General features: G+C 45.6%; 1 protein-coding gene across 12 annotated transcripts in view; it reads left to right on the top strand.

The window, feature by feature from the left end:
* Positions 1-14,660, top strand: part of CSGALNACT1 (chondroitin sulfate N-acetylgalactosaminyltransferase 1) — a 337,597-nt gene that overhangs the window by 311,579 nt on the left and 11,358 nt on the right. For 11 of the 12 annotated variants that reach the window (XM_027598300.1, XM_027598297.1, XM_027598294.2 and 8 more), the window contains 2 exons: positions 12,059-12,237; positions 13,108-13,202. In XM_027598300.1, the coding sequence (XP_027454101.1) occupies positions 12,059-12,237; positions 13,108-13,202 (274 nt within the window). Of the gene's footprint in view, positions 1-12,058; positions 12,238-13,107; positions 13,284-14,660 lie in introns of all 12 variants that reach the window. The other variant, XM_027598301.2, reaches the window with a different exon arrangement.

The following is a 14,660-nucleotide window of genomic DNA, read 5'->3' as shown; positions in this document are numbered from 1 at the left end:
GTGGAACCCTCGCGGGACAGTGGGGTCTCAGGACCCTCAGGGTCACAGAAAGACCGGGGGAGCCTGAGTGCGCCAGAGCTCCCAGGTATTGGAGCGGGGAAGCCAGCTGCAGAGACGGAGCTGAGGCGCGGGCTCTCAGCTCGGGGTTGCCATAAACTGTGATCTGCGGCCCAGTCGGGCCACTGCTCCTGCAGCAGGGACCCAACAGGTGGCAGATCCGGGGAGACTCCCCTTCCTTCCCGGGGCGGAGCGGCGCGGGAACACACCGCAGGGATCTGCTGGGTTTGGAGACTCCACAAGGGGTCGGGTGCCAGAGATACAAACGCTCGGTCACAGGCTGGGTGAGCACGGAGAGCGGCCGGAGACCAGGGACAAGGGAGTGACTGCTTTTCTCTGGGGGCGCACTGAGGAGCGGGGCCCCGATTTCTCAGCTCCTCCGGGTGGAGATTGGGAGGCCACCATTTTTGCCCTGGTCCTCCAAGGCTGTACGGAGAGCTTGCAGGGAACAAAAGCTCCTGAGATCAAACCCGAGCAGCTTGCTTAGCCCGGACCGACAAGGGCGGGGCAATTCAGCCTCCGGCAAAGACATTTGGAAACCACAGCAACAGGCCCCTCCCCCAGAAGATCAGCACGAACAGCCAGCAAGCCAAGACCAAGTTCACCGATCAAGGAGAACGGGAGAACTCCAGTGCTAGGGGAATACTGCACATAGAATTCATGGCTTTTTTTTTACCATGATTCATTAGTTCATCAAAGTTATTTTTGTTAACTGTTTTTTTTTCTTTTTCTTTTTCCCTTTTTCAACCAACATCTTATCAATCTCTTTTTAAAAAAAAAAACATTTTTTATTTTTCATTTTTAGAGTCATATTTTATCCCTTCATAGTAGTTACCCTTATTTTTGGCATATATATATAAGTTGTTCTCTCTTTAAAATTTTGAGATACAGTTTCTTCTAACAGATAAAAATATACCCTAAATCGCTAGTGTATGGTTCTGTTCTAGTCTCCTGCCTGATCACATTATCTCCCTTTTTTTTTCTTTTTTAAATCGATCACATTATCTCCCTTTTTTTTCTTTTTTAAATCTTCTTTCTTTTTTCAAACAACTTCTTATCTTATCTAGTCCTTTTATAAAATCTTTTATAATTTTCATCTTTACAGTCATCTTCTATCCCTTCATTGTATCAACCCTTATTTTGTACATATATGTCTTTCTTCCTTTAAAATTTTAGGAGGTACTTTTTTCTAACAGACCAAAATACGCCCAAAATCTAGTGTGTGGCACTGATCTATGCATTAGCCTGATCATATTTGATCACATTCTGCTTTTTTTGTATTGTTCTGTTTTTGTTTTTATCTTTTTTTCTTTTTTCTTTTTTTTTCCCTCTTTCTTTTTTCTTTCTTTCCCTTTCTTTTCCCCTGGTTTCAGGTCTTTTCTGATTTGTATACAGTATATTTACTGGGGACGTTGTAGCATTTTGTTCTCTCATTCATCTATTCTCCTCTGGACAAAATGACAAGACGAAAAAAATCACCTCAGCAAAAAGAACAAGAGGTAGTACCGTCAGCCAGGGACCTACTCAATACGGACATTAGTACGATGTCGGACCTAGAGTTCAGAATCATGACTTTAAAGATACTAGCTGGGCTTGAAAAAAGCGTGGAAGTTATTAGAGAAACCCTTTCTGGAGAAATAAAAGAACTAAAATCTAACCAAGTCGAAATCAAAAAGGCTATTGATGAGGTGCAATCAAAAATGGGGGCACTAAATGCTAGGATAAATGAGGCAGAAGAGAGAATCAGTGATATAGAAGACCAAATGATGGAAAGTAAAGAAGCTGAGAAAAAGAGGGAGAAACAACTACAGGATCACGAGGGCAGAATTCGAGAGATAAGTGATTCGATAAGATGAAACAACATTAGAATAATTGGGATCCCAGAAGAAGAAGAAAGAGAGAGAGGGGCAGAGGGTATATTGGAGCAAATAATAGCAGAGAACTTCCCTAATCTGAGGAAGGAAACAGGCATCAAAATCCAGGAGGCACAGAGAACCCCTCTCAAAATCAATAAAAATAGGTCAACACCCCGACATCTAATAGTAAAACTTACGAGTCTCAGAGATAAAGAGAAAATCCTGAAAGCAGCTCGGGAGAAGAGATATGTAACCTACAATGGTAAAAATATTAGATTGGCAACAGACCTATCCACAGAGACCTGGCAGGCCAGAAAGGACTGGCAAGATATCTTCAGAGCACTAAACGAGAAAAATATGCAGCCAAGAATACTATATCCAGCTAGGCTGTCATTGAAAATAGAAGGAGAGATAAAAAGCTTCCAGGACAAACAAAAACTAAAGGAATTTGCAAACACGAAACCAGCCCTCCAAGAAATATTGAAAGGGGTCCTCTAAGCAAAGAGAGAGCCTAAAAGCAGCAAAGATCAGAAAGGAACACAGACAACACACAGTAACAGTCACCTTACAGGCAATACAATGGCACTAAATTCATACCTTTCAATAGTTACCCTGAATGTAAATGGGCTAAATGCCCCAATCAAAAGACACAGGCTATCAGATTGGATTAAAAAACAAGACCCATCCATATGCTGTTTGCAGGAGACTCATTTTAGACCCAAAGACACCCCCAGATTGAAAGTGAGGGTGTGGAAAACCATTTACCATGCTAATGGACACCAAAAGAAAGCTGGGGTGGCAATCCTTATATCAGACAAACTAGATTTTAAAACAAAGACTGTAATAAGAGATGAGGAAGGACACTATATCCTACTTAAAGGGTCTATCCAACAAGAAGATCTAACAATTGTAAATATCTATGCCCCGAACATGGGAGCAGCCAATTATATAAGGCAATTAATAACAAAAGCAAAGAAACACATTGACAACAATACAATAATACTGGGGGACTTTAACACCCCCCTGACTGAAATGGACAGATCATCTAAGCAAAAGATCAACAAGGAAATAAAGACTTTAAATGACACACTGGACCAAATGGACTTCACAGACATATTCAGAACATTCCATCCCAAAGCAACGGAATACACATTCTTCTCTAGTGCCCATGGAACATTCTCCAGAATTGATCACATCCTAGGTCACAAATCAGGTCTCAGCTGGTACCAAAAGATTGGGATCAGATCATTCCCTGCATATTTTCAGACTACAATGCCTTGAAACTAGAACTCAATCAGAAGAGGAAAGTCAGAAGGAACTCAAATACATGGAGGCTAAAGAGCATCCTACTAAAGAATGAATGGGTCAACCAGGAAATTAAAGAAGAATTAAAAAAATTCATGGAAACCAATGAAAATGAAAACACAACTGTCCAAAATCTTTGGGATACAGCAAAGGCAGTCCTGAGAGGAAAGTATATAGCAATACAAGCCTTTCTCAAGAAACAAGAAAGGTCTCAAATACACAATCTAACCCTACACCTAAAGGAGCTGGAGAAAGAACAGCAAATAAAGCCTAAACCCAGCAGGACAAGAGAAATAATAAAGATCAGAGCAGAAATCAATGAACTAGAAACCAAAAGAACAGTAGAACAGATCAACGAAACTAGGCGCTGGTTCTTTGAAAGAATTAACAAGATTGATAAACCCCTGGCCAGACTGATCAAAAAGAAAAGAGAAATGACCCAAATCAACAAAATCATGAATGAAAGAGGAGAGATCACAACCAACACCAAAGAAATACAAACAATTATAAGAACATATTACGAGCAACTCTATGCCAGCAAATTAGATAACCTGGAAGAAATGGGTGCATTTCTAGAGAAGTATCAACTACCAAAACTGAACCAGGAAGAAATAGAAAACCTGAACAGACCTATAACCACTAAGGAAATTGAAGCAGTCATCAAAAATCTCCCAACAAACAAAAGCCCAGGGCCAGATGGCTTCCTAGGGGAATTCTATCAGACATTTAAAGAATTAATACCTATTCTCCTGAAACTGTTCCAAAAAATAGAAATGGAAGGAAAACTTCCAAATTCATTTTATGAGGCCACCATTACCTTGATCCCAAAACCAGACAAAGATCCCATCAAAAAGGAGAATTACAGACCAATATCCTTGATGAACATGGATGCAAAAATTCTCACCAAAATACTAGCCAATAGGATCCAACAGTACATTAAAAGGATTATTCACCACGACCAAGTGGGATTTATCCCTGGGCTGCAAGGCTGGTTCAACATCCGCAAATCAATCAATGTGATACAATACATTAACAAAAGAAAGAACAAGAATCATATGATGCTCTCAGTAGATGCAGAAAAAGCATTTGACAAAGTATAGCATCCTTTCCTGATCAAAACTCTTCAGAGTATAGGGATAGAGGGTACATACCTCAATATCATAAAAGCCATCTACGAAAAACCTACAGCGAATATCATTCTCAATGGGGAAAAGCTGAGAGCTTTTCCCCTAAGGTCAGGAACGCGGCAGGGATGTCCACTCTCACCACTGCTATTCAACATAGTATTAGAAGTCCTAGCCACAGCAATCAGACAACAAAAAGAAATCAAAGGCATCCAAATCGGCAAAGAGGAAGTCAAACTCTCACTCTTTGCAGATGATATAATACTTTATGTGGAAAACCCAAAAGACTCCACCCCAAAACTGCTAGAACTCATACAGGAATTCAGTAAAGTAGCAGGCTATAAAATCAACGCACAGAAATCAGTGGCATTCCTATACACCAACAACAAGACAGAAGAGAGACAAATCAAGGAGTCGATCCCATTCACAATTGCACCCAAAACCATAAGATACCTAGGAATAAATTTAACCAAAGAGGCAAAGGATCTGTACTCAGAAAACTATAAAATACTCAGGAAAGAAATTGAAGAAGACACAAAGAAATGGAAAAACGTTCCATGCTCATGGATTGGGAGAACCAACATTGTGAAGATGTCAATGCTACCTAGAGCAATCTACACATTCAATGCAATCCCCATCAAAATACCATCCACTTTTTTCAAAGAAATGGAACAAATAATCCTAAAATTTGTATGGAACCAGAAGAGACCCCGAATAGCCAGAGGAATCTTGAAAAAGAAAAGCAAAGCTGGCGGCATCACAATTCCGGACTTCCAGCTCTATTACAAAGCTGTCATCATCAAGACAGTATGGTACTGGCACAAAAACAGACACAGATCAATGGAACATAATCGAGAGCCCAGAAATGGACCCTCAACTCTATGGTCAACTTATCTTTGACAAAGCAGGAAAGAATGTCCAGTGGAAAAAAGACAGTCTCTTCAACAAATGGTGTTGGGAAAATTGGACAGCCACATGCAGAAGAATGAAACTGGACCATTTCCTTACACCACACACAAAAATAGACTCCAAATGGTTGAAAGACCTAAACGTGAGACAGGAGTCTATCCAAATCCTAAAGGAGAACACAGGTAGCAACCTCTTCGACCTCAGCCGCAGCAACTTCTTCCTAGAAACATCGCCAAAGGCACAGGAAGCCAGGGCAAAAATGAACTATTGGGATTTCATCAAGATAAAAAGCTTTTGCACAGCCAAAGAAACAGTCCACAAAACCAAAAGACAACCGACAGAATGGGAGAAAATATTTGCAAATGACATATCAGATAAAGGGCTAGTATCCAAAATCTATAAAGAACTTATCAAACTCAACACCCAAAGAACAAATAATCCAATCAAGAAATGGGCAGAAGACATGAACAGACATTTTTCCAAAGAAGACATCCAAATGGCCAACAGGCACATGAAAAAGTGCTCAACATCGCTCGGCATCAGGGAAATCCAAATCAAAACCTCAATGAGATACCACCTCACACCCGTCAGAATGGCTAAAATTAACAAGTCAGGGAACGACAGATGTTGGCGGGGATGTGGAGAAAGGGGAACCCTCCTACACTGTTGGTGGGAATGCAAGCTGGTGCAACCCCTCTGGAAAACAGTATGGAGGTTCCTCAAACAGTTGAAATTAGAGCTACCATTCGATCCAGCAATTGCACTACTGGGTATTTACCCCAAAGATACAAATGTAGGGCCCCGAAGGGGTACATGCACCCCAATGTTTATAGCAGCAATGTCCACGATAGCCAAACTGTGGAAAGAGCCAAGATGTCCATCGACAGATGAATGGATAAAGAAGAGATGGTATATATACACAATGGCATATTATGCAGCCATCAAAAGGAATGAGATCTTGCCATTTGCAACGACGTGGATGGAACTGGAGGGTGTTATGCTGAGTGAAATAAGTCAATCAGAGAAAGACATGTATCATATGACCTCACTGATATGAGGAATTCTTAATCTCAGGAACAAACTGAGGTTTGCTGGAGTGGTCGGGGGTGGGAGGGAGGGGGTGGCTGGGTGACAGACATTGGGGAAGATATGTGCTACGGTGAGCGCTATGAATTTTGTAAGACTGTTGAATCACAGATCTGTACTTCTGAAACAAATAACGCAACATATTTTAAGAAAAAAGAAAAAGAAGAAGATAGCAGGAGAGGAAGAATGAAGGGGAGTAAGTCAGAGGGGGAGACGAACCAGGAGAGACGATGGACTCTGAAAAACAAACTGAGGTTTCTAGAGGGGAGGAGGGTAGGGGGATGGGTTAGCCTGGTGATGGGTATTAAAGAGGGCACATTCTGCATGGAGCACTGGGTGTTATGAACAAACAATAATCATGGAACACTACACCAAAACAAATTATGTAATATATGGTGATTAACATAACAATAAAAAATTAAAAAAAAAAGATCTTTTATCATTTTCAATCCGGCAATTCTGGGAAATGCAAGTCATTTAGAGAAATTAAATCTCCAGTAGAAACAGTAGCTTTCTGAGGTCATTATAACGTCTAGCAGAATAATTGTTTATAACTTGGAGGAGTCCCTGTGCACCAGCCTTATTATATATAAGAGGGAATTGAATGAGAAACTTGAGAGTTTCATCAGTCAATAATACATTTCAAGAAGAAAAGAAGAATAGTGAGCAATCATGGGGCCTTTTGGAACTACATATTCTGGAGTCATAGTAGGAAATTGCATAGTATCAAATGTAGGGACCTTATTCTGCCATGAAAAGGGCCCGCTTTCCTTACCAGGCCATTACTTTAGGTGTGCCACTAAATGTTACATTTCTTTGTATGGATAAATTAATTATTTCAAACCAAATTGTATCTCCTTTTTCTCAGCTCTCATTTTTTCTGTTATTTCATATTTGTCATCTTTCTAAAAGCATGGGTTTATGTCTGTCCTTAGGAGTCTGTTGGTTGGAGACTCTTGCTGATGATGTATGGGGGGTTCCCCAGTACCCACCTGAGGGAAGAAGGAGGAATTCTGGGCAGTGCCCCCCAACAGTGAAGGTCTGAGATACACCTCAGCTTTTCCTGTGGATTTACCCCTCGATTCATCTGATGCTTATTGATCATCCACTGTATCCCTGCGTGTGCCACGCACTGCAAAGTGCCACATCATCTCTGCAGATTAAGAAAGGGGGGTGGCAATTCCCCCACCAGGATTTACAGCTTGCTAGGTCATCCAGTATGTCTGTACAGGCAAAGGCACAAGAATGCACCGGGCACAGGAGGGCGGAGGGAGGACTGGGCAAAGTGCTTGGGAGCCCAAAGACGCCACTTCAGTTTGTAGCAAGACCTAAGAGGTGGTGGCACTTGGCACCTGGGTGGCTCAGTTGGTTAAGCGACTGCCTTCGGCTCAGGTCATGGTCCTGGAGTCCCGGGATCGAGTCCCACATCGGGCTCCCTGCTCAGCGGGGAGTCTGCTTCTCCCTCTGACCCTCCTCCCTCTCGTGCTCTCTATCTCTCATTCTCTCTCTCAAATAAATAAATAAAATCTTAAAAAAAAAAAAAAGAGAGGTGGTGGCACTTAACTAGGGCTGTGAAGCCTGGATTGGAAGGAGAAAGTACATTCCAGGAGGGACCCTGGTGCAGAGGCAGGAGGCACATGGCACACCAGCCATGATCATCTTCTGGACGGTCACTGTGGGGTGGGGGGCCATGGGCAGAGGACAAAACAGGGTCTTTGCCTGTGCACCTCTGTGGCCTGCATTTTTGGGTTACAGCCTCGTGGCTGTGTTGGGTGCATTCCCAGACCCCCTTGGGGCGAATCAGGGTTTTGTGTTGAAATGTGTCCTTGCTTTTGCATGGCCTCACCGCCCCTTCGTCCTCTGTTTCATACACGGTGGAGCAGAGCTGCTCCGGCCTAGTGAGCGAGTCCCCCTGCCCAAGCAGTGAGCAGCATTTCTGAGTGAAGACAGGGGACGTGTTGAGGGAGGGGCCGGGCGATCCAGCAGAAGCTAGTTTCTCGTCATTCTGTTGTGGGCTATGCTCCAGAGCTGATGCTGATGAGTTTGAGATGAGAGGAAGGTATCCACTGCCGGCCCAGATGTTTGACAGTGTATTAATCTCTCTGCTCTGGAAAAGAGAGAAAGTAACGTTGTTCTGATTCTTTTTCTGGTGTTTCCAGCTCAGCCCCCTTTCTTAGTAGAAAATCCTTGTTAATTATCTGAGGCCCTTCCTGGCAGCAGAGAGGAGAGCATGGGGCTCCTCCAGATACCGGTCAGTTATAAAACGTGCTTGGGTTGAGTGATCGGGAGGGAGGCCAGTACTATTACCCATCTGCAGATAGACTCACAGCTGAGCGCAGTGACCTGGCAGCCATGCCGGGAACTGCGGACGGATGGCAGAGTTAGCCCTGGGCCTTCTCCAACACCCATGACTGGCTAATGGTGCTTCCTGGGCCAGCCACTACCCTGTCCCCGCCCTGCCTCTGTGTGCCCTCACGTCCAACTCCCTGAATCAGCTGTCACATGTGTATGCTGGGAGGCCGGCAGGAACCACGTGTCTCCTGTGTCTCCTGCTGGCCAGCACTGGTCATGGTGGATGAGCTGGGTGCGGCAGGGTTCTTTGCAGGGATTGGGGGGATGGGGAAGCAGAGGCTACTGGCGCCACGTGCGTGTGGGCCCCCATTGGGCAGCGGGACTGCGGTGCAGACGGGACAGCTGAGTGCTACACCCTGCAGCTTTGTGCATGGCCTGTGGGCGCACTGAGAGTGGCTTGGAAGTGCACATTCAGACTGGGTAGCACCACGGATAGAACGTGGACCGTCTCATCCTTGTAGAGAGCTTGACTGAGGAGAAAGGAAGCAGATTGCCTTTTATATTAGGGCCAAATGCAGGGTCCCTTGGCATCCATTTTCCTGAATTCTCTTTCTCTAGAGGAAACACATTGAAGCCTAGAAATGGATGTTTTAAGACTTGCTTAAAAAGTTCTTCCAAATTAAGGTCTTCTTAAGCACTAGGCACGGTGTTCTCCTCAGCCCTGTTCCTGGTGGTCCTGAGTGACAGACAAGCTCAGACCCCCATCTTCCTCTCTGCCCTCCCCTTTGCTGCAGCAGAGCAGCTCAGGCCAGGGTTTGGGGGATTTAGGGATAGAACAAACTAGATTAACTCACATCTTGGGTAAGGGTGTCCATCACATTACCACTCTGCCCTCTAAGTTTGCAGTAGTCAGCTGTCTCAGGGGTCAACCACATATAGTCTTGTCATAGCTTTAATGCCTGTTTCCTCAGTTTCTAGGGCCGCTTTGTGTTCTTAAGTATTCAACATGACTTAACTTCTGTAAACATTTGATATATATATAGACAAAGGACCGTAGGCTGTTCCAGGAGGAGAACTGGGCAGTTCCTTTAACACAGCATATCCAGGAACTGCATCCCTCTTCCTTTGGTGAAGGTTGCTTGTTGTTGGTAGATCTCTAACGGTAGATCCTGGAAAACCTCTTGGAGGAGGCTCCTGAATTACGAGTCAGATACAGCCTGAAGAAGGAAGGCCTTCCTGCTCTGCCAACTAGCTAACCGGTATCCCCGCATTCTGGGAGGGTCCCAAGGGTATGGGCCTTGAGACGAATCAAGAAAGAGACCCAATACCGGCTGTTAGAAAAAGATGAGCCCCAGGATGTGGCTAAGTCCTGTGAGACCTGGCAGTCGGCTCCCTTAGATGAAGAGGGGAAAATCCAGGTGCCTCTCAAGGGTGAAACCTTCCTGAAAACTGTGCAAACAGGTCAGGGAGAAGTGGGGTGAGTTTGACCTGCCAGGGCAGGGCCGTGGAAGCCTCCAGGAGATGTGAACATGACTGCAGGGGCCACTCTCCACCTGCACGTGCATCTGTGAGTCAGGGAGGTAGCCCTGTCCTCACCAGGGAACAGGCCAAGCGCTGAGGAGGCTCTGGAACATGACTTCAGTGCTGTTCACAGAACATATGACCTGCGGCCACCTCCCCGGAGAGTGCAAGCAGAGGAGGACCCCAGCACACGCAGAACCATGCTGAACTGGATGCAGAATCCCAGAAAAACAGAATTTGAGGATGGAAAGGGCCCACTGGGCTCCACCAGATTTGCAATGAGGAACCAGAGACAAGAGAAGCAAAATGAGTTTCCCTAAATAGATGAGAGACAGCGCTGGGATGAAAGCCATTCGTCTGCTGACACGCTTTTCCACACACATCTGTTGAGCACCTAGTGGGGGCGGGTGTGGCTCTCGGCCCCGGATCCAGGTTTGCTGATGCAGACACCAGGGTTCTTCTAGGCGCCAGGCTTCCATGCCTCAATCGAAATCTGAAAAGCATATCTGGCTGGCACTGGACTCAGACGAGGTTGGGCCCACAGATTCCCAGGATAAAAAACCCAGCTCAGGCCCAGATTTGAAAGAAGATGTTACGTCAAGGAATGGGGAGCAGAACCAGTTCTGCTCAGCTGGTTACATGACCCGGTACAAGCACAACTTCGCATTTGAAAAGCTTCTGACTCTGTTTTTGTGTTGACCCTCCCCCAAGAGAGTTTCGCAGAATAGAGACTTTGAAATGGAAGTGGGCTTTTATACTTGTTTTGAATACATCAAGATGAGAAAGGCCTTAGGAATGGGGAGTGGGTGAGGGGAGAGCCCAGGCTGTGGGAGGAGAGGAACCATTACGATCAGATGGGTGGCGTGAGTGGGAAAAGGGTTTTTTGCCAAAGGCAACCCCCCCCCCCCCCCCCCCCCCCCCCCCCCCCGCTGCATAGGCAGGGTTAGGAGCTGAAATAGGACTCAGAGTTGTTCTCTAGTTCTGTCTGGCCAAAGACAATCCCTGTCCCTCTAGGTACAACATGAATTCCTGGAACTTCTGCTCAAGACATGCCCCATTTCAGAAGTTTCTGCTGTCCCTGGGAAAGAAGAGCAAATGAAGAAAGGTGTTGCTTGGCTTAACCATCACAGGCCTCGGCATCCTTGCCTGGGCTGAGGACAGTGAGAGCTGATGCTTACAGACTGCTTTATGCTCTTGGCAGCGTTGATCTAACTAATAACTCTGTGAGGTAGTTAAGGAAGGTGTTTTTATTCCCATTTTGCAGATGAGGCAACTGAGCTTCCAGGAGAGTAATGGGCTGGCCTAGATCACAGAGTTAATCTATAGGAGAGCCAGGTGTGGCATAGCCTTCGTGATCTGAGTCCAAGTCTCGTTTTCCTACCGTGCTCTGTTGCTTTACCTGAAGGTGGGGAATGAGTCCAGGTTTAAATCTGTTTGGGGCTAGACATACATCAAGACCATCGTGCCTGGTCTCCAGTCGCGTACAGATGAGAAGACACTAGGTGGGGCCATTCCAGTGTGATTTTATTTCTTTGGTCCAGTGGTTTCATTCGGGTGGCTTGGAAGGCACGGAGATCGTCCTGGGTTCTGTTCCCCTAGTCTCCACGGGTTCAAGTTTCTCTCTCACAGAGAATATCCATTAGCTATAACAGTGCAGTTTTCACTGTGGGGAAATTGCTAGAGAAAGAAGTAAGTTGAAGTAAGTTGGTGTTAAAACTTCACTGAGTGTTCTTGGTACCTTTAATATCAGTGAGTTTCCAGTGAGTCTGGGTCATTCCGTATCTTCTTGGTAGTCTCAGTGCCCTCGTGGTTACAAAAACTATGGGCCCTGGTCTTGTGTTTTCCAAGGGATTCTGTCCGCCTGGGTGCATGAGCACATGAGTGACTGTATCCAGCCTTCCCTTTTAGAGCTGCCAGCTTCAGGAACTTTACCTTCATCCAACTGAATGGAGAGTTTTCTCGGGGAAAGGGACTTGATGTTGGAGCCCGCTTCTGGAAAGGAAGCAACGTCCTTCTCTTTTTCTGTGATGTCGATATCTACTTCACCGCCGAATTCCTCAATACATGTAGGCTGAACACACAGCCAGGTAAGGGTCTCAGGAGTCGGCTCTTCCCTTTCTCTCCCCCACGGTGGTGTTTGGCTCTGTCACACTCGCACTCATTCCTTCACAGTTTCCCTCTGATGTCCTGCTTCTGTACTGGCCCGATTTTACTGCCATGACAAAAAAAAAAAAAAAGGAAAATCATCTGGTTTGATTTCTCCTTTGATGTCAGTGTGGGCCTGTCAGCCACCATAATTCTGGGACTTTTCATCCTAAGTTCCAGTCTGTAACCCCTTTCCCATTTTCAGCTGGGATGTCAGCCCTAGTGACCATCCATGGGAGAAAGTGTGGTGGGAGGGCAGGGGCTGGAAAGCTGTCTGAAACTAAAGGGAAAGGAGTGGCTGTGGGCGCGTACTAAGGGAAAAAGGGCTCGGAGCAGAAAGAACCCACAACAGGAAAGTGATTTTCATAGAGTTTGACTCGAACCAAGGTTGATATTCAGCTGATAACTACTGTTAAAATACAGAAGCTCTTCCATGTAAGCTGGTAAAGAGCAAGTACCCTGGGGTCCCTAAATCCACTCCTGCTGCCTGAAGTCACCCTGGCCCCTCTAGCCATCCTTTGGACTCCCACAAGGGGGCGGGGGTGGGCACCAGAACTCTCTCTTACGCCTGCCAGAGCCACCCACCGACTGTATTTTGAATACCACATCTGTGCTAGGAGGTCAGAGATATTAGAGAGTCTGTCCATGTGGTCTGGGTGTGCAGAACTTCCAAGATCTGTTTTAGGGCTGAGTGATAAGAAAAGGAAAAGTGGATGCAAATACCTGGGCTATTTCCGAGGGCTGCATATAAGTGAACCAGCCTAATAGTTTTGTCTGTTGCTTTAAGTGAATGTTTGTTTCCTGGTTTGCAGGGAAGAAGGTATTTTATCCGGTCCTTTTCAGTCAGTACAATCCTGGCATAATATACGGCCATCACGAGGCAGTGCCTCCCTTAGAACAGCAGCTGGTGAGTAATCACCCCGCAGGTGCCTTCGCCTGGCTCTGTTTCATGTCTTTCATTACCAGGGGCGCCTGACCATGAGTAAAGGTGAGTGGAAATCTCTGGATTGATTCCCATAGTAATTTTTAAGTTTGGCAGACGTTCTGGCCCTTGCTCCCAGCGCCTTGTCCATTAAAAGTGCTTGCAATATTTAAAAGTGGAAAATAAATAGAACAGTACCTTACAGAAAGGTAATTTCACACCTTCATAGTTTTCTTATATGGTTTTTGGAAACTAGGATTATTGCATTATGGATGCAGCACATTTTCTCTTTGTTATTACAAAGCTCCCAGGTAGGAAAGGTGACAGATGGCAAACAGAAGCCAGAAAGGGGTGGCTCACCCCAGGTCACACGGTGAGTGAGTCAGTGGGGGACCAGATCCAGTGCCCGTCCCATCATGCCGCCATTCCCACATATCACAGCCCCTCTGGGACATGGTCACCAGCAAGGTGGCTCTTAAAGAACGTTGGAGGGGCTCCTCTGCTAAGATCGTGGGTTCACAGGTCATGGAGAGTGGAACCACACAGACACCAAGGATCTCTGTATGCTGAATGGTTTTGGTGGTGGTGGTGGAGGTGGTAGTGGCGGTGGCGGCAATGAGCCCGTTTAACAGAGAAGCAGTGCAGGCAACAGGAGGATGAGGTAAAGCCAGGAGAGGGTCTCTGTAACGCGTGTAGGCTTGCCCTTCGGAGACGAAATTCCCCTTTATTGTTGTCACCCCCAACTTGGACTCTGACCTTTTCCTGCAAAGAGATCAGCTGGGTGTGTCTAAAGCTGTGTTCCAGCTCAGGCTAACCATCAGGAGACAGCTGACCTGGGGCTGTCTGTTCTTCATTGCCTTGAGGGTCTCTGTCTCGAGGCAACGCTGTGTCTCTTCCCACTGAGTACGTCTTAGGGTGGAGAAGGGAAATGTGCTGTGTGAACATGAAGATGGGAAGGAACCAAGTCTCTCTCTCATGCTTCTGTGCAATGGGAGAGTAAATTGATTTTCATTGAAAACATGTGTGCTTTGAAATTCGTTCGGAGGACTGATTCTGTCTTTAAGCTTCCAGAAGTAGCAAAACCTGTTCTCTCTGGCCCCATCCCTCCAGTAAACCTCTGGCAGCTGATACAGTGATCTTTTCCAGAAGGTTTCAGCTTGGGTTCTGTGAGGTTGGATGAGGTTTACTCCTCACCCTTCCCAGCATGGTTTCCCTTTGGGCCCATGCTGCACGATATGGTAAAAATATAGTTCTCTCTTCCCCCAGTGAAATTCCGACACCACAGATACACTGAATATCTGTTTATGTAACTATGTGTATGTGTGCTGTATATGTCAATACGGTAAGAGTTTTTCATTCCCCAAGAATCAGTTTTTATCTACTTTAGGGTGATACCGCTTCTGTTGAGACACAAACCTTCTTGTTTCCTTTCCATGAGTTCTA

Source organism: Zalophus californianus, chromosome 2, assembly GCF_009762305.2.
Source record: "Zalophus californianus isolate mZalCal1 chromosome 2, mZalCal1.pri.v2, whole genome shotgun sequence".
Taxonomy (NCBI): Eukaryota; Metazoa; Chordata; class Mammalia; order Carnivora; family Otariidae; genus Zalophus; species Zalophus californianus.
This window is presented reverse-complemented; position numbering and strand designations above follow the sequence as displayed.